The sequence below is a fragment of the Choloepus didactylus genome, chromosome 3 (assembly GCF_015220235.1).
Source record: "Choloepus didactylus isolate mChoDid1 chromosome 3, mChoDid1.pri, whole genome shotgun sequence".
In the NCBI taxonomy this organism is placed as follows: Eukaryota; Metazoa; Chordata; class Mammalia; order Pilosa; family Megalonychidae; genus Choloepus; species Choloepus didactylus.
In genome coordinates this window covers 119,402,494-119,423,737 of record NC_051309.1, presented here as the reverse complement: position 1 = coordinate 119,423,737, position 21,244 = coordinate 119,402,494, and the positions used below count along the sequence as shown (strand labels likewise).

Below are 21,244 nucleotides of genomic sequence, written 5' to 3'. Positions count from 1 at the left end.
CCATATAACTTTTAGTAAATTAATCATCAATCTTCTCTTCTACAAAATGAGAACAATAGAAACAATGCCCTATGTATGCTTTTTGATGTTCTTATGAGGCTTAAATGAGATAGTGTATAAGAAGCAAATTGTAAACTATGAGGGCTAGAAAGATAGAGAAGACGGTAACATTTACTAAGTGCATTTACGTGATAAATAGAAAACTGGCTGCTTATATATGCCAATACACTTAATTAATATAGGAAATAAGGGCACTTTTTAAATTTTTTTTCACTTTTTGGTCTTTATTCGAGAACTTGTGGATTTACAGAGCAATCATATAAAATACAGGATTCCCATATACTACACTATTATTAACAATGTGCATTGGTGTGAAAAATCTGTTACAATTGATGACACCACATTTATGACTGTACTATTAACTATGGTCCATGTTTGAACTTAGGGTCCACTGTGTAGTGTAGTTTCATGGTTTTTTTTTTTTTTAAATTACTTGTTAACATATATACAATCTAACATTTCCTCTTCTAATCACATTCAGATATATATTTCAGTGCTGTTAATTACATTCAAAATATTGTGCTACCATTATCACCATTCATTACCAAAGCATTATCATCATTCCAAATAGGAACCCTGTACATTTTAAGCCATAACTTCTCATTCCCTATCCCCACCCCGATCCCTGGTAAACTATATTCTAGATTCTGACTCTATGAGTTTGCTTATTCTAATTATTTTAAATCAGTGAGCTCATACAATATTTGTCCTTTAGTGTCTGGCTAATTTCACTCAACATGATATCTTCAAGGTTCATCCACGTCACTACATGTAACAGAACTTCATTCCTTTTCATGGCTGAAAAATATTCCACTATATGTATCTTTTTTTTTTTTTAATCCATTCATCGGCTGATGGACACTTGGGTTGCTTCCATCTTTTGGCAATTGTGAATAATGCCACTAAGAACACTGGAGTGCAAATATCTGTTCGAGTCCCTGCTTTCAATTCTTTTGGGTATATACTTAGTAGTGGGATTGCCAGGTCATATGGTAGCTCTATACTTAGCTTTCTGAGGAACCACCAAAATGACTTCCACTGTGGCTGTACTATTCTATATTGCCACCAGTAAGAATTAGTGTGTCTATTCCTCATCCTCTTCAATACTTGTTATTTTCTTTTTTTTTAAATAAGAGCCATTCTAGTAGGTGTGAAATGGTATCTCATTGTGGTTTTTTTAAATCATATTTTTAATTGTCAAATATATTGTATATACATAGAAATGATAACTTTCCAAGTGCAATTTAACAAGTAGAGAGCAAATTTCAAAGAATACCACAGGCTTACAGTTCCACAGTTTCAGTTATTTCCTTATTATGAAATATAACATATAGACAAAAAAGTAATATCTTTCTTATGGTTTGTAAACTTTCTTGGATATAGTAAGATCATGTTGGAAGCAATAGAGTTATTTTAGGTTTTTTTTTTCTCTTATTCCTTTGTTTTCTTAGGGGTTGTTAATTTTCTTGGGGTATGGTAGGAACATGTTGGAAGCAATGTAGTTATTTTAGATTATTTGTTTTTCTTACTCCTCTGTTTGGACATGGTTTATTAATTTTCTTGGGGTATGGTAGGAACATATTGGAAGCAAAGTAGTTATTTTAGGTTATTTGTTTTCCTTAATCCATTGCTTTGTTTGAAATGTGGGGTTTTTTTGGTTGTTGTTTGCCTGTTTGTTTTTAATTTTTTGATAAACAAAGTTAAAAAATTGAAAAAAAATCAGTAGAAAAATGGGAGTAAAAACTAAATGACAAATAGGGTGGGATGGGGGGATGGTTTGGGTATTCTCTTTTCACTTTTATTTTTTATTCTTATTCTGATTCTTTCTGATGTAAGGAAAATGTTCAGAAATAGATTGTGGTGATGAACGCATAACTATATGATCATACTGTGAACAGTTGATTGTATACCATGGATGACTGTATGGTTTATGAATATATTTCAATAAAACTGAATTAAAAAAAAAAAAAAGTAATATCTTTCAACATATGATTTAACTAGTAGATATATGGGAAATTTCCAAAGCTGTTATGAGTTATAGTACCATAGTTTCAGTTATTTCCTTATTGTATTGTATATATTCTTGGAAATATAAAATATATACAAAAATACAGCTTTCAAATTACAATTTAACAAGTAGCTATATAACAAATTTCAAAGGATGCTATGGGTTACAGTTCCACCTTTTCAATTCTTTCCTTCTAGCTATTCTAATACCCTAGCAACTAAGAAAAAGAAAATTATATAAAGATTCAGTATTTATAATCTGTTGTTAAAGTCCTTCTCGTCTGTTGTTACCCCTTCCTCTAGTTTAATCACTTTCCCAACCTTCAGGGATGTCGAGGCAGTGACCAATCTAACCTGTTCATGTTGAAAAGGGGTGTCAGCTTTATGAGAACGGGCACACATCTAGTTGATATTCTTGAAGAGGCTACTGCCTCTGGGTTTTGGGACTTAGTTGGCATAGGAGCACTCTAAAGGATTTAAGCTTCTGAAGAATAAACTTACTGAGTGAAACATTTGTAGAGCTCATTGTGGTTTTGATTTGCATTTCCCAGATGGCTAATGATGTTGAGCATCTTTTGATGTGTTTTCCGGCCATTTCTATATCTTCTTAAAAGAGATGTCTATTTGAGCCTTCTGCCCATTTTTTTAACTGGGTTGTTTGTCTTCTGATTGCTGAATTCGAGGATTTCTTTATATATTCTGGATATTGAACCTTTATCAGATATGGGTTTCCAAATATTTTTTCCTATCGTATAGGCTGTTGTTTTACTTTCATGATAAAGTCCCTTGAGGTGCAAAAGTTTTTAATTTTGATGAGGTCCCATTTATCTATTTTTTCCTTTGTTGCTTATATTTTGTGTGTGAAGTCTAAGAAACCACTGCCTTACACAAGGCCCTGAAGATGCTTCCCTACATTTTTTTTCTTAGGAGTATGATAGTTCTGGATCTTATGTTTAGATCTTTACTCCATTTTGGGTTGATTTTTTTTTATACCATGTAAGGTATGGGTCCTCTTTCTCTCTCTCTTTTTTTTTTTTGCTAATGGAGATCCAGTTTTCCCAATCGAGTGGTCTTTGCCCTCTTGTCAAAAATCAGTTGGCCTTTAATGTGAGGGCTGATTTCTCATCTCTCAATTCTATTCCATTGGTCTACATGTCAGTCCTTGTGCCAGTATCATGCTGTTTTGATCACTGTGGCTTTGTAATATGCTTTAAGATCAGGAAATATGAGTCCTCTAACTTCATTCTTCGTTTTCAAGAAGGCTTTAGCTTATTTGAGGCCCAATACCCTTCCATATAAATTTGATGATTCACTTTTCCATTTCTGCAAAGAAGGCTGTTGGAATTTTGATGGGGATTGCACTGAATCTGTAAATTACTTTGGGAATGCTTGACATCTTAACAGTATTTAGTCTTCTAATCCATGAATACAGAATGTACTTCATTTAGGACTTCTGTGACTTCTTTTACCAATATTTTGTAATTTCTGAGTATAAGTCCTTCATATCCTTGGTTAAATTTATCCCAGATATTTGATGCTTTTAGTTGCTATTGTCAATGGAATTTTTTTCTTGATTTCTTCTGACTGTTCACTGCTTGTGCATATAAATACTACCAATTTTTGGGTGTTGATCTTGTACCCCGCCACTTTGCTGAATTTTATTAGCTTTAGGAGCTTTGTTATGGATTTTTCAGGATTTTCATGTATAGAGTAATGTCATCTGCAAATAGGGAACGTTTTACTTCTCTTTTCCCATTTGGATACCTTTTATTTATTTATTTTTTGCCTAACAGATCTTTCTTTTGTTATTTTGCTATTTACTTTGTAAGTCTTATACTTTTTGGTCCCCAACTTCCATTAAAGCCTGCTTTTATATTTATTTGCTTTCTTGTGTTGCACCATACTGAGTGCCTTCTCCTTCCTAAGTGGTTACATTTTCCATCTATTTTCCTTGTGGTTACCATGGGGTTAAAAGCTAACATCGTACATATATAACAATCATATTTCGTTGGATACTGTACCGGTTTGTATATATTATGTCCTCCAGAAAAAGCCATATTCTTTAATGCAATCTTGTGGAAGCAGATGTATTAGTATTAAGTTGGAACCTTTGGATTTGGTTGTTTCCATGGAGATGTGACCCACCCAACTGTAGGTGACAGCTTTTATTAGATAATTTCCATGGAGGTGTGGCCCTGCTTATTCAGCCAGGGCCTTGATTAGTTCACTGGAGCCATATAAAAAGCTGACAAACAGAAGAAACTCAGTGCAGCTGTGAGTGACATTTTGGCAAGCAACTGAGAGTGACATTATGAAGAGGAGCTGCAGCCAAGAGGGACACTTCGAAGAATACACAGGAGCTGAGACTGAAGCTGGAACACAACCTGGGGTCAGCAGAAGCTAGCCATGTGCCTTCCCTGCTAACAGAGGTTTTCCAGATGCCATTGGCCTTTCTTTGGTGAAGCTATACTTGTGTTAATGCCTTCATTTGGACGTTTTCATGGCCTTCAGAAAATAAACCCCCTTTATAAAAGCCAATCCATTTCTGGTATTTTACATAAAGGCAGCATTAGCAAACCAGAACAGATACCAAGTTAACTTCAATAGCATATACATATATATACTTTTCCTATACTCCTCTGTTCTCCCACCTCTTTTTTTTTGCATGTTACCATTTATATCTTGTACACTGTATGCCCCAAATCATAGATTTATAATTACTTTTCATACATTTGCATTTTAGCACCTGTAGGAAATAAGAAGTGGAGTTACAGAGCAAACAATACACTACAATAATACTGGTATTTATAACTACCCAAATGTTCTGTTTACTCAAAGTCTTTATTTCTTCATGCTGCTTTGAACTACTGTGTAGCATCCTTTCCTTCTGGGCTGAAACACTCCCTTTGGCATTGCTTGGAGGACACGTCTAGTGGTGATAAACTACCTCAGCTTTTGTTTTTCTGGGAATGTCTTAATACCTCTTAATCCCTCCCTTATTTTTGAAAGAAAATCTCACCAGATAAAAAATTCTTGGTTGGCAGTTGTTTTCTTTCAATACCTTAAGTATTTCAACCCATAGTCTTCTTGCCTCATGGTTTCTGATGAGAAATTGTCACTTAGTCTAATTGGGACTCCCTTGTGTGTAACATGATGCTTTCTCTCGCAGCTTTCAGCACTCTCTCCTTGTCCTTTGCATTTGATCATGTGAACAATGGTGTATTTTTCTTCATGTTTATCCTGTTTGTTGTTCTCTTGTCTTCCTGGATGTGCGTATCTATGTCTTTTGCTAAAATTGGGAAGCTGTCTGTCATTATTTCTTTGACTATTCCTTCGGCCCCCTTTTCTGTTTTGTTTCCTTCTGGGACTCCCACAATGCATATATTGCTACACATGATGGACTGAGCCCCAGAGGTGTCTTAGGCTACTTTTGCTTTTTATAATTCTTTTTTCTTTCTGCACTTCAGCTTGACTCATTTCAAGTATCTTGCCTTGAGTTCACTGATTCTTTCTTCTACCAGCTCCAATCTGCTCTTGACACCTCCTGGGCATTTTTCATTTAGTTATTGTGGTCTTCAGCTCCAGTAGTTCGGTTTGGTTCTTTTTTAAAATTTCTATCTCTTCACTAAGATTCTCATATTGCTCATTCATTGTTTTCCTGATATTCTTTAGTTCTATGTGTTTTCTCTCATCTCTTAGAACATTTTTAAGATCTTTTTATATGCTTTTTTTTGGTATTTCCATATTTTTGTCTTCTTTGTTGGTGTTTTCTATATTTTTACCCCCTTCCTTTGGATGTCCCATTATTTCCTGTATCTCCATTTGACTTGTATTCTTTTGTTGCATGCTCTATATTTTAATATTTTAAAATGTTAGCTCTGAGATTTATTCCCTGAGCTGTCTGTTTCTTGACTTTGTAACCAGCTGGTGATGAGACAGAAATTTTCTTGAGTTCCAGTCCTCCGATCAAGAAGGTGTGCCCAAGGAGAATGCAGTGCACAGGGTTTTCTCTCTCTTTCCAGGTCTGTGTCTTTTCCTGGTTACTTGTTTTGGATTCCCCTGTTTATAGGAGTTTGAGTATACTCACTGTTTTCCAGGAGGCAGACCTCCCTCTTCTGGGTGTTTGAAGCCAGCAGGACTTTGTCCCAGGCTGTCCTCCTCCACAACTTTTTATACTCCTCTCCTGTCTCATGCTGCTTTTACCTGGAGGGCAAATTCTGGGAGGAGAGGCATGCCAGAGAAGACTTTCTCAAGTCAGTATGTCCAAAGGAAAACAAGGCCAGGGCCAAGGCAGGGGCCACAGACTGGCTCCAAAGTACCCTAGGGAGAGTGTCAGGAGGGGACTGCCTAGAGCTTCTTCCATGGCTCCCCAAAGCTGAGCTTTCTTGGCCTGCCCAGCAAATGCAGCCCTTCAACTAACTGTCCTGGGCAGCCCTGAAGAAGTATAGTGTCTTTAAATCTCCTTTGTCCTGGCATTTGTCTTGGGTAGGTTGAAACAATGGCTGCCCTCAGAGCTGGGCCCCCAACAATCTGAAGTTGCTAATCAAAAGATGTGATCAGTGATCTGCGGTACCCACCCCTGGTATTGGGGAAGAGGAGTTTTATGTCCCTTTCTGTCACTGAGCTAGCCAGGGGCTGGGTCCCCCACCCACAGAGGCCTGCTACAAGAGAGGGGGAAGGGCATTTGTAGCCTCCACATGGGAAGGAGCAATTTACTGTCCTTACCATACTTCATCAGCCTCTTCCTCCCGCTCTTTCCTGGATGGTGTGTTCTTCTGGCCTCCAGAATTTCAAAATAGTTGTTTCAGCCAGATTCTGCCTGTTTAATAGTTGTTTGGTGGAAGAATTAAGTCCTGGAGCTCCCTACTCCATCCTCTTCCCACAATCCTCTTTGGCCCTTCTTTTTGTTCCTTATTTTGTGAATTTATACTAGAGGAGAATGCTGATAATACAAGGTCAAAAGTCACAAAGTACGTAATATTAAAAAACAATACATCAAAATCCAAATGTCCATGAATGGATGGATAAACAAAATGCAGTATAGCCACTCAATGGGATATTTTTCAACCCTGAAAAGGAATGAAACACATGCTACAACGTGGATGAACCTCCCAATCATCATGCTCAATGAAAGAAGACAGATACAAAAGGTCACATATTGCTATTATTACACTTACATAAAAATTCCCAGAATAGATAAATTAATAGAGACAGAACACAGATTGATGGCTGCCAGATGCTGGAGTGAGAAGGTAAGGGAGTGACTCCTTAATGGGCACAGGGTTGTCTTTTGGGATAATGCAAAAGTTTTGGAAAATGTTTTTTAACTAGACAGAGGTGGTGGCTGCACAACTTTGTGAATAAACTAAACCCCACTAAATTGTTCAGTTTAAAATGGTTCATTTTACGTTATATGAATTTTACTTCAAATTATCATTAAAAAAAATCAAGGCAATAATAAAAGTTACAAATCCAGAGGAACCACTAAGCTAAACAAACAGATTTAAACTTCGCTAAAACTTAGTGCTCAGATTAATGTATTCTAATTAGGTTATACATCACTGCCAACACAAACCAACACAAGTGCTTTTTAAAAACTGGTATATTATTGAAACTTTCATGTTAATATTCAGAACATACATAACAAATATCTACAATAATTCCCCCATCACCCTTAAGAATTAGGTCTAAATACCTCCACTGCCATTCAGGGAACTTCATAGTTTGGCTTCTACTTGCCCTTTTCACCCATATCTTTCACCTGTCCTGCACTATGTTCCCTCTTTTACCTATAATGCAGTTATGTCAAACTTCTCACTCCTCACCCAGTGTTAACATCTTTTCTTGTGTTTACACATTGCACGTGTTGATCCTTTAGCCTAGGTTTCCTTTCTCCACACGGCAAATTCCTACTCATCCTTCAAATTTCAAGTCCTCTGTGAAACCTTTCCCATATGCCCAAGGAAAATCATTTCCTCTCTTGTGTAGGAACATTTTCTCAACCCCGAATTACTACACTTTTCAAGCTGTATTGTAATTGTACCTGGTATCTAATTCCCCTATTATGAGTATTTGGAGGACAGAAAATATGCCTCTGTATTGATCTTTGGATCCACGATACCAAGAAAATACTGTTTTAGGTATACATTCTGACAGATGATAGTGCTTTCAGTATACAAGCTGGCTTCAGTTGAATGAACAGCTTTGGTACTTGTCCCCACTCTTTAACTGTGGATGGCTCCAGTTTGCCTCAATCACTTCACATTACAATAAGTGATAATATTCTGAGAGGAAATGAGGGATAAGCATGAATATAAACCTGGTGAAGGGCTTTCCCTTATTCTTTTCCTGGCTCCATAAACAACTTGGGAGAAGAAAAGAGGGGTGGGAGAGAAGAGCCAGGGCTGAAATCTGAGAAAGAAATGAGGAGGACAAACTAAAAGAAACCTTTTCATAGCAAACTTTCTTCTGTACATAACTAGTTGAAGAGAGAGGTTAAAGTCACTTCTAATGCCAATAAACATTCCTTCCTGGTAACCATTTATTTTTCATGTCTTCCCTTCCTGTACCCCTCTCTTTATTAACGATCTCATACAATGAACAAATATCAAACCCATTAAAGTATTACTTTGACTGACAACATTGACCTACTGTTATTCATAAACTGAAAAAAGTTTAGAATATAGCCAAAGCCTGAGACTTGATTTTTCTAGTGAGGAAGCCATATTAACACTTGATTGGGGAACCAAGTAATTCTATGTAATGAAAGCTGCAAGAGTCAACAGACTCAGAAGCCAAATTGCTTGGATTACAACTCCGATTCTATCATTTATTAGCCTGTGACCTTGAACAACTTATTTCACTTATCTAAGCCTTAGCTCCCTTCATCTGTAAACCAAGGACATTAACAGTATCTAGGTCAGAGTATGACTGTGAAAATCAAATGAGTTAATACATGGTAAAGCATTGATGATACCATGGAACATGGAAAGTGCTCAGTAAGGCTTAGATATTATTATTGTTACTACTATAGCTATTATTTATTATGAACCAACTAAATATAAGGCAATGTGATAAGAGATTAAGTATGTTATTTTATTTAATATCTACCACTCTCTGAGGTTTTATAGGCAAGGAAACTGAGCCTAGAAAGGATAGGCTATCCAAAGTTACATATTTCCTAAGTGGATATGAACCCAGTATGTCCAAACCAAAGCTCATTACACATTAATAATGTCTCAATATGAACTTCATCAGTTGGAGATGATTTACGCTTTGTAGTCTGAAGGCAAGGTTGTCAGATCAGATAACCTCTCAACAGTCTTTGTAATCAAAATCATTTTTTAAAAAAAGATGAGTCTCAGTAATATCCACAAGTGATTTTCCCCAAACTCTCTGAACATCAAAATTAATATAGTTCCTTCTTCATCTTTTTAAATCAAGCTTATAAATGGTATTATTAAATACTTTGTTTATAAATTGGTTGTTTGGAACTCAGCATACACTTTTTCAGAGAAATAATGAAACAATTGGTACTCACTATCCCAAGTTGGTTTACAGGTATTTACAAAATCTGTAATCTATATTATTGATGAAATACTACACATTTGCAATGGGGCTGGAAAAAATGCTTTTGCAAATATTTACTATTTCAGTTAATTGATTTGGGGCTAGCGTAGACAACCACTCACCATTTGAATACTATTTCTATTTGAAAGTACCTTTGAATTATAACTATGGACATGGGTACCAAATCTCCTTTCACTGTAGTCCCAATATCCTCACCCCTTGTGCTGGACAGAAAAGTAGAGTTTTCAGCTACAGCAATCATATATACAGAATGATTTCTAAGCTGGATGTTCAGGTAACAGGTATCACTTGCAAATATATCACCACATTTTCTTTTTAATGAATATGATTACCAAAACTCTCCAAACTAATTATTTTCTTGATGGCAGGGAGTCTGTGATATTATTCTTACACATCTTTCACAGACCCAAAACATGTATTAAATTTATATAATTTTAAAAATATATTAGTCATTGCAATCAGTTGAAAGAAAGAGATTATCCTGTTAAAATAATGAAATAGTACAACAAATAAAGGGAAAGATGGGTGTGAGCCCTTTTAAGAATTCTCTTTGGAAGTTACAGCTAAGCAGGTTAATACAATACTGTCTTGTTATCTACAGGAGTAGACTTAACTTGTTCTATGGTCAAAATACATTACTTTTTAAAATATCCAAGCAAACCATAAACATATCATTATCTTTGATGTGGTGCCCAGCACCAGGATGTTGTGAAAAGTCAAACAAAAACTGACCAGCACCTTAAAACTCATTATGAAAAATCAAAAAGCTTTTTCCAACATCACTTTCAAAATGTGAAACGAGACTGTCACATTACCACATACATGGGAGAGAGCCTCCTGTTGTCCTCCAGTCTCTTTCCAATCGGAAAATACCCTAGATATAGGGTTATTTGGAGCATGCATAGCAGGTGACAGAACATCACCTGGCAGTATCTTCCAGGGACTATGGTTAATCACACCTTGAAGTTTAAATTAATTTTGTTTTTTCCCTCCTTCACTTTATTTCATGTCTTAATTTTTATTTTCACTGCTTATTCTTTTTCACTCCCATTTGCAAATTAGTACTCCTAACAATGTAAGTATTATGCTATTTATCACTAAAAAAAGGTCTACTCTAGCGCTCACCACTGAAGGAGTGAATACTTGTGATTTTATAAGATTAAAGAGAAGAATTTAAGAGCTACTCATTAGGGGACCTGATAGCCTGTTGGTTGCACAGGTTTTCTTTAATTTTAAGTTTATTTTCCAACAATTCTGAAATTTTAGAAGCTTCCAGAAAAACAGAAGACTGCCCTACTACAAAATCATATTTTAGTTTTTAAGTGTGTATTTAATAATGAAGAAATTTAAAAAAAGAAGCCTATTTGCAGCATATAATTTTTAAAATATCATTAGATGGTTTGATATACAATTAGAACTGAAATAAAAAATTTCAGTTTAAACTGAAAGTTTAAAAAATACATTTTTATTCTTGATTGCTGGACAGACTTACTTGTCAAGCAAGCCACAGCTTTACTAAATGAAAAGCCAAAATAAGTTTATAGTTACCTCATAGTTAAACTATAACTAAGAAGAGAATTATTACTGATTTCCAAACCAGCTAGTTGATTTCTTCATCAGTGTTTAATAAACTTTTTAAATTTGGAGAACAATCAATCCCACATAAACTAAACACACAAGAGTCTTATGCATATAAGCAATGAATACCATTAAAATGTTTAAAAAGTCAAGAGTTTCAAAGATCTACTTTGTAGAGATACTTACATGTAATTTCCACACCAATCTGAGGCACTTTCTTTTTACCTCTTTACATATGAAAAAGTTATTGTAACTGAGCAAGGTTTAAAAAAATAAAACTAAAATTAAAGCTAGGATTTCTTTCCATTTTTTTTCTTTCCCTCTACTCTATTGCTTTAATTTGCAGTCAATAAAAATATAATTTATTTTTACAAACTATGAATCAATAACGCCAGGATTCTAGTAAAAATGTCAATAGTATAGTCTTATCATTTTGCTTCACAGTCAAAAGGGCAGGAGGAATATAGCATGTAAGTAACACTGTGGTTGACTATTACCATGTACCCTTTATTTACCTCCTGCTTCACATCCTAAATGACGCTTTCTCCTCATAATTTGGAATAACACTGGAGAGGATGAAGAATATAAGATAGAAAGTATAACTGTAGCCTTTTAACCATGATCTTTGCAACCTTATCTCTTTTACTTTATTGTAAAATCTATGATAACCCGAGATTAACAACACTTATAAAATTAAAGATTTTGTGGACAGGGTAAAAAAAAAAAACAACAATCCTAGTAAATTTGAAAGAAGGAAATAGGAGTAATTTAGCAATTGGGATCAAACTTTGTATGTGAAGTTGGATTCTATGGAGGAAATCATTAGATGTGGCAAAGGGAGCTACCCAAGGGTATGCCTTTAGCTTTGTACTAAGTTAAAAAAGTGGTAAAATCATCTGGATAGAAAAATTTGGCTGATATAATTGTTTTTGCTGGCCATGAAAAAATGCCTAAAGGTTTAATGGATAGTTTTATTGTACAATGAAACTATGTATGTTTAACTGTATAGTTAAATTATCCACAACTTAAAGATGTTATCAAACAGAATGAAGAAGGTTTTAGCAAGAAATCTGAAAAAACAAAATGATGAATTTCACATTATAGGAAAAAAATTATTCACTACATTAGAAATTATTTTTCACAACACAATTAGGAAGTATTTGGGGAATTTGGGGAATATAAACAAGGCTCTCTCCCTTCACCTGCCATATTATATAAATTATAGAGCTTGGGAAAAAGGTTAAATTTGTAGAACAATATTGAAAATATTCCCACTTCTTAACACTAGAGGCAAGATTTTTTGTATTATAAAACTCCCAAAAATTTCCTTAAGGAAACCAATTTAATCTGAAAATGGAAGGTACTAAAAAGAACAGTTAAATAAGTTATATACAAATAAAAAGAGACCAGAGCTCTTCTCTTGGGAGGAGACATCCTCCCTGTAAGCCCTCCCATCCCATGCAATCATCTGTCATTTCATTAGTCAACAAATATTAACTGAATACCTACTAAGTGCCAGGCATGGTTCTAACTACTGGAGCAGCGGCAGTAGAACTGACCCTTAAAAGAGTAAATAATTTGAATCACAGAAAACAAAGCTGATAAGCAGCAATATTTTAATTCTCTACTGAACTTAATATTAAGTCATAAGTCTTCATTATGGCATTAGTCCTGAGTGGAGATAAACACATGTACAACATATATGATCAATTATTCTACCAGCACCTTACTGAAATCAGCACTTAAAATTTGTTATTTAAAATTTAGGTGACTAGCAGCTAATTTAAATCCATTAAGAATGGAGAACTGAAGAAAGGATTTTAAGTGCACTTTTAAATTACTGCATTAGTAATTATTTTTATAATGCAATTGGGAAGTATTTTGGAAATACAAAAATAATAAAGATATATGGTGCCTCTGCCTTACAAAAATAAAAATGTTTTCCTTTTGACACAGGAATAACATCAAGATTATTATAATTTTCTTATTATAATAAGAAAAATAGAAAAAAAAATTAAAGATTTGTTTTTTTGGGCTCATTTTTCTTCTGACCAGTGTTGTGTTTCTCTCAATAGGAGTTGGAGACTCCTTCCTTTTCTCACTTTTCTGCAGACAAACAGACCTCAATTTGAATCCCCACTCTGCTGCTTAGTAGTTGTGTGACTACTGACAAGTGTTACATAACCTGTTCGGACCACAGTAACCTCATCTATAAAATGGAGATGATTATCTCTGCCTTGCAGGATTGTTGTGAGGTTCAAATTGACATAAGGACTCAATCTTAATGTTAGTAATGACAGCTAAGAGTGCTTATCATTTGCCAGGTTCTGCTCTAAGCTCTTTACAAAGAATACCTTCCTTCCTCAAAACAACCATTTGAAATTGTCACTATTATTATTCCTATCTTACAGATAAGTAACCTGAGCCTCAACGAGTTTAAGAAACTTGCCTAAGGTCACATCCAGAAATACTGACACAAAAACCAAAGAGAATATATTAGCTCTTTAGTGCTGAGACTGGCACACAGTAAGTGATCAAAAATGTAAGGTTTTATGAAAGTCTAAATGTCATGTGTTCAAGAACTCAACACATTTTCAATCTACAATATAATCAAGAAAAAAATAAATTAGTTATAACAAGATACGGAGAAAGGAGAAAAGCCATAAATGCTAAATCTTTTTGACCTCTCAAATATTTTTTTCAATTTAAGCAAATGTAATTTTCAACAATTTCACTTTATTGTAAGCAGAGAAAAACTGGAAGTACTTTAGCCTGATAAATAACACAAATATAAAATGACACATGCTTGAAATCTGCAAAATAAGGCCCATGAGGTAGAAGAGTGAGATGTGCTTAGGATCTGAAAAATATATACACTGAAAAAAATCATTTAGGTTCTGGGAGCAATGACCTTTTGGTAATAATAAGCATACACAATAATCAGATCGTGGTTTCCAAAATACCTTTCTCCACTAGAAGAACCAGGGCTCTTTGGAAAAATGGCTGATTCTACAGTTGCAGCATGATAACTACAAGATGAACTAGGAACATCTTATTGAAGGAGTTGCCACTGGCCCTGTCTAAGAAAAGTTGACATCAAATAACTAATGACAGTAATGGAACGTAACTCACGGAATAAAGTAACAATTCATGAGTCAATACAGATCTAAAGAAATCATGAAGGAGAAGAGAACGCTCCTCCATAAATTAAATACCAACCCATAAAAGGAATATCTGAACTAAAAAATCATCATGAATGCTAAATCTAATGGGTAAAAAATTTGATAGAGGACAAGACATGTTCATAGTTTCAAAGAATCTCTCCACAAATTACTTATTAATTTCAAAGAGGGGAAATAGTAAGTTTACAGTGGAAAAACCTGGAAGATACAATCTTCAGCAAGTGATCAAAGTTAACGTCAATATTAGAACAAACTGACATTGTGTCTGAGATATGATGCACTAAGAACACATTATTTCAGTGTTAACTAATCCTGCCAGAAATGCAGTATCTGACTTTAATTGTGAGGAAACATCAAATAAACCCAAACTGAGGAACATTCTACAAAAAACTGAACTACTTCCTTTAAAAATGTCAAGACAAAGAAAGACTAAGTAACTGTTCCAGATTAAAGCAGTCTAAGTAGACACACCAACTAAATGAAATGCATGATCCTGGATCAGATCCTGGACTGGGAAAATAGCTATAAAAGATCTTATTAAAACAATTGCTGAGATTTGAATATGGACTGTGTAACAGATATTACTGTATCAATGTTCAATTTCCTGAGAACTATATTGTTTTTATTCTTAGGAAATACATACTGAAGTATTTAGCGGTAAAAGTTCATGGTATCTCCAACTTAACTTCAAATAGTACAGGAAAAACGTATAGATAGATAAAGAGAATTATAAAGCAAGTGGGGCAAAAATGGTGTATGGATAAAGGATATATAGGAGTTTCTTTACTCTTCTTAGAACTTTTCTGTAAATTTGAAATTATATTAAAATAAAAAGTTACAAAAATTTTCAGAAAGATGGATATTTACATAAGAACAATTACAGCCAACCCAGCACCTCTGCTTTCATACACAGGGATTTGAATATAAAAACATACACACTTAGTAGAAACTTTTGGTTACATGGATTGTTTGTAGAGGAAATCCTTCCACTCAATGATAACAATAACAGAAGGAGAATCATGGTCACATACAGGAACTTAAAAGATCACCACTTACTGGTTCAGGCTTAAACCATTAGAATTAATGCAGGAACTGAACTGCTTACTTTTCTCCAATATTCTACCTATCAAAGGCTGCAACAGATAACCAAATGCACAAATTCTTCAACTAGCAACATGTGAACTACTACTTCATGAAGCAGGAAGATAACTAGAAACTCTGGGCCTTCTAACTATACGACAAGAAGGGCAAAAAGGACCTCACAGAAACATTGTCCTATTCCCCTATCACTATTATAAAATCTATGTTTTGATTAGACTAAAGTAGCATGCAAAGCAGAAAATAAAATATTATTTCTAAAAAGGTGCTAGAGCAATCATCAGCCCAAAGCTTCAGTCGGGACTCATTCTTTTGCATGTGACATGGAGAAATGTATTTCTGAAAGAAGAAAGCACTCTGCCATCATGAAAGATGTATTCTATTGTTTATGAAATGGTAAAGATGTCCAAAGGAGGAACAGTAAAACAAACAAATAAATGAAATACTTCTTTTCAAGTGACCCAACTTCTAAAACCCAAACCAAGTAAGTTCATTGTGCTAAATCTATAAAGACACTTTTTTTAAAAGACTAAGACTGTGAAAATAAAAAGAAAACTTGAGCAGGAAAAGATGGAGAACTGATGTAAAGCTAAAGCAGACCTGCTTCCTCATCCTCCTCCTCCTCTTCCTCATCATCGGAAGTTGATGACAAGGGAGTTGGTGCAGAGCTAGCTTGATTATTAACATATTCACCAAACTGCATGCCTGTAAAGTGGAAAGCACAAACACAAGAGTCAAACCAACAGGAAAGACGAGAAATAAAATTTCGACATTGCATTAAAAGTGAGAAAGAACTCTGACATTCCAAAGAACATCCCAGCATGCATATTAATATTAGCAAATTTATCATCAAAACTGGAACAGTTAGAAAATCTCTGCAAAGCAGTTTAGTAAAAGCAGCTTTATTATGAACTAATAGGTTTAAGTGTGAAAAATGTAACAAGTAGTACACTAATATTTAGGAAACTGCCGTTATATTCTCTGAAAATTTTACTGTGCTCTAAACATGTTTATCTTCTTTGACCTTAGGGCCTCTGTGATATACTTCCTTTGGGACTGTGCATTCTTGGTGGACTGATCATTTCTACTGAACTGAATTTGTACAGCGTACAACACACATAGAGATACTTGGTACCTTCCTTCTGCTAATGCCACCTTGATGATAACTCAGGTCCCATAACGGAAAAAGAATGACAGTTAAAGAAAAGAACTGTATTCAAGATAGTTCTCTGCTCACAGTAGACGCTCAAGAAAAAAAATAGAAAAAAAAAAAGAAAGAGAGAGAGAAACAGACTTATTAACTATGGCCCTACAAATGTGACAATTACAGAAAAGTGTATTTTCTGAGACAGTGTGTTATCTCAGCTTCAGCCTATTGTTTACATGTGTGTCTGGAGAAGGTAGAAGAGCCTGCCCTCTGTGTGGGATATACCAACAGAGAACAGAGCTTTGGAAAAGGCACAACAACTGGTAACTACATAATACTTTACTTAAAAAAAATAAGATGTTTTCATTATTTAATTAATCTGGTGGTAAAATTGGGATTAAAAAATTAACATCTACAAAGGTCTTAAAATGAAAAATAAAAGTAATCTTAATTAAAAATGAAAACATTTTATTAATAAGAATAAACATCCTTATAAGAAAAATCTTATGTTTCTACTTTCAAAAAAAGAAAAAAAAATACAGGAACATAGTGGAGATGTTCAACAACATTTTATAATATTGGAAGGACTATGAAGCACTGCCTCATCAAAATTACATGTTAGTCCTCTGATGTTCCTTTATTTTCAGGTGACCTTTTAAAAGTACATAGATAAATACAATTCATCTCTCTAGTAAGAAAAAAAGGTATGAAAGAATAAAATTTGAGCTTAGAAGAAACAAAGGTCAAACTGTAGATGAGTGAAGGTTTGAACTTCTCACCATGACTAAAGAAATCAAGAAAAAATCTACTACCTTTGCTGAAACATCATTTAATATAAATAAAATAGTTATCAAAAATTCGTCCGAGAAAGTAAAAATCAGTGTAAAATAAGTTCAGGCAATAAAAGGAACAAACTTTACATCCTGAAAGACCAAATTTAGAGTGGCATATTCTTCTAATAAAAGCCTAGCTAAAATGAAAATTTGACTAATTTAGAGATAAGTTAAATTATATTAAGTAGTTTATAATTAAATATAGGTTGATAGTGAAAAGGTTTTATAGGAAAGAAACTTCAATTTAAGAACTTTTGAAAAGTAAAGTACTTTCTCAACATACAATTAGCATTGCATTTTAAATGTATACATATGCATATGCATATAATAAGAAGAAACAAGAAGAAATTCCATTTACCATGCAGAGCTAAAAAAAAAAAAAAGGCCAATAAACAAGAGAGCCAATAAACAAGAGAAAATCAGAAGAGAATTCTTTCCTTTCCTGACTGAATGAATATGCAGGTTGTTGACTCTGTAACTAATGAAAGGAACCAAGGTCTAGGATAAATCAATATTTACTTATAAGATAAATATTTTCCTATCTATTTCCAGATCTATTGAATAAAAACAGATTTATTTTACTTAACGTTGGAAAAACATCCAATGTTTAAGTGGAAGCAAATGAGATAGCTATACAATGATTAAAAAAAAATTATAGAGCAATACTTAGTACACTGGAACAAACCTATTGAAAAAAATAGAGTAATATCATTATTATTTAGTATAATATAATTTTAGATTATACTGTGGTTGTCAATGTACCATACTGACAGAGTATCACACAAAATCCTCAAATTTCCTTTCCTGAAAAAATACAATCCTTTTCCTTTTTCCAGAAGCACTGGAGACAAAAGTATCAAGATTTTAGCTCTCTCTTCAATTATGACTCCTAATATGCTCCGAATTAAACCTACCTTCACTTTTTCAAGTAAATTTTGTTAAAAGCTTGGGAATATTAATGCACAAGAATATGACATTTTGCTAAATCCACAGAGGAATGGTAAGAGCTATGAAATAGCAATCCATATTTAAGTTCCCTGCTCTAAGGCTGGGTATCCACATACAGAATGCAACAAACGGGGGAGTTATGGTCAGAAAGAGGCTGAGAGCCAATCATACCCTCTAAGAAATGTGAATGGTTGTGAGAGTTTACTGCGGTAACTTTCTTCAGACCCTCTGTATAAGCCAGAACCCTTAAGACCACATATATAAGGTGGTAGAGTATGACAACCTCTTCTAAGAACCCTGCCTAAAACCCGCTGTAGAAATGTACATGGAGTACCCCTACCACCACCACCAAACAGAGAGGTAATACTATAATCCTAATTTATTCTGTTTTAAACAGAGCTTCCAAGGTAAGAATCAAGTAAACCAAGAAGCAAGAAATATTTCATAGATAGAATTTGGCATGATGAAGAACTATGTCATTAATAGGGCCCCAATATTTTAAAAAAGACATTCAGTTTAAACTCTTACCATTACAGTACCTTCAGGAAAAACTGTAGGAGCCTAGAGGCTGCTTAATAAAAGTTATCTTCACTGTTCCCTAGATACAGCTACACTGGTAATAAACACAACTAGTGTTTAGTGAATGAATCCCTTGTGGAGGTTAGCTTTTTTAAACTCAAGAGAGTTGACTTTTGAGCAACTGTAATCTTTCCTGGGCTTCAAACTAGGTACACATACTAGAAGACTTTCCTGGGGTTCCCATACAAGAAATCAATTTCCAGATCTTTAACTTTCATGACTATTCTATCTTCTAAAATTCATCCACCTAGGAAAACGCCTGTGTTAACAACAACCTTTCTCTCCTTTTACAAAGGAAGCAAACACACACTCTTAACTTATCCTAAGTCTTATTATGACACACTGCCCTAAGGTGCCAGAAAAAAAAAAAAAAAATCTTAGGTGCTCAACAAAAAGAAAAGTCTTGCTTTCTTACATGATTTATCAAGGTACCCTAACTCTACAGTCCTTTCTTTTTTCTTGCCACATATGTTTCAGTTAAAGTTGTTAAAAACAAATTTGACTCTCATTGGAATATTCTTAATTCAGAAATAGTGAAAAGTAAGATGGTGAGAGTATGGATAAATTTACTTAATAATTCTGCCTTTATGAAGTTGCCTACCCTTACTGTCAAAGGAACCATTTCTTCTTGAAAGTTCCATAAGAACAAAGCAAAAACAATAAGAAATGCTGAGAAGAGACGCTGCCTGTCATAGTGGATAAAAGTGGGGATTGTAGGTTCAATTCAAGGCTCTACCATTACTGTCTCTGTTCTTCATTTATGTCATCTGTAAAATGGGAATAATAACCACCTCAAATGGTGGTTTTGAGTATTAAATAAATTAATACATTTTAAATGCCTAGACTGTGCCTGGCATATGCTAAACATTATCTAAAGGTTAGCTATTGTTACCACTGAACGTTAAAAACTATATATTTAATTAAAAACAATTATTTTCAACTATTCTTAATACTCATCCCTAGAGTGGATCATTAGGAAGAAAAGAAGAACCCTCTACCAATCTGAGCAATATACTTAGTAATGCTAATTCTTTTTAAAACAAGTAGAATGTTTTTTAGGACTACCAATGCTTTTCTAGACACACTAGACACAACTCATAGATAAAACTTCTACATAATTTCTTTCAGATTCAGTGTGAGATGGTCAATAAAGTATATGCAACCTAATTTATCATATCATGAAATATTTATAATATAGTCAATTCTCACTTTATTATATGTTATAAAATATTTAATACTTTCCACCTCCTAGGAACAAAATATTTGCCAGCAGTGGACCTATTAGTACTTAGGCATATATATATATATATTTTTTTTTCTTTTTTATTAAATAAATAGGAAAATTTTTTTCATGGTATCTGATTCTGATTTTCCTGTTTGATTCTACTTTAAATATCAAAAAAACAAATACGAGCATTCAACACACGAAGTATACATATTTACTGCAGGAATCTGATATGGTTCAAGATAATGCTAGCTTCATAAATAGCATAATATTAGGTACACATTACACTGCTTTATTTCAAATTAAGTAATAAGAATTAGTATATTGTGACTCCCGGGGAGGAATGTAGACCCGGCATCGTGGGATGGAGAACATCTTCTTGACCAAAAGGGGGATGTGAAAGGAAATGAAATAAGCTTCAGTGGCAGAGAGATTCCAAAACGAGCCGAGAGATCACTCTGGTGGGCACTCTTACGCACACTGTAGACAACCTTTTTTAGGTTCTAAAGAATTGGGGTAGCTGGTGGTGGATACCTGAAACTATTAAACTACAACCCAGAACCCATGAATCTCGAAGACAGTTGTATAAAAATGTAGCTTATGAGGGGTGACAATGGGATTAGGAATGCCATAAGGACCAAACTCCACTTTGTCTAGTTTATGGATGGATGTGTAGAAAAGTAGGGGAAGGAAACAAACAGACAAAGGTACCCAGTGTTCTTTTTTACTTCAATTGCTCTTTTTCACTCTAATTATTATTCTTGTTATTTTTGTGTGTGTGCTAATGAAGGTGTCAGGGATTGATTTAAGTGATGAATGTACAACTATGTAATGGTACTGTAAACAATCGAAAGTACAATTTGTTTTGTATGACTGCGTGGTATGTGAATATATCTCAATAAAATGATGATAAAAAAAAAAGAAAAAAAAAAGAATTAGTATATTGACTCATTGGCTAGTTTTTTTTTTAGCCTATATAATAATGGACAAATTAATT

General features: G+C 34.1%; 1 protein-coding gene across 7 annotated transcripts in view; it reads right to left on the bottom strand.

The window, feature by feature from the left end:
* SEC24B (SEC24 homolog B, COPII coat complex component) overlaps nucleotides 1-21,244 on the bottom strand; it is a 124,446-nt gene that overhangs the window by 41,042 nt on the left and 62,160 nt on the right. For 4 of the 7 annotated variants that reach the window (XR_005215940.1, XM_037830441.1, XM_037830442.1 and 1 more), the window contains exon 4: nucleotides 16,116-16,220. The exons of the other annotated variants lie outside the window; for them this stretch is intronic. Coding sequence is in view for 3 of the 4 variants with exons in the window: in XM_037830441.1 (XP_037686369.1) it covers nucleotides 16,116-16,220 (105 nt within the window). In the remaining variant the exon portion in view is untranslated. The remainder of the gene's footprint in view (nucleotides 1-16,115; nucleotides 16,221-21,244) is intronic. 7 annotated transcript variants of the gene reach the window in all.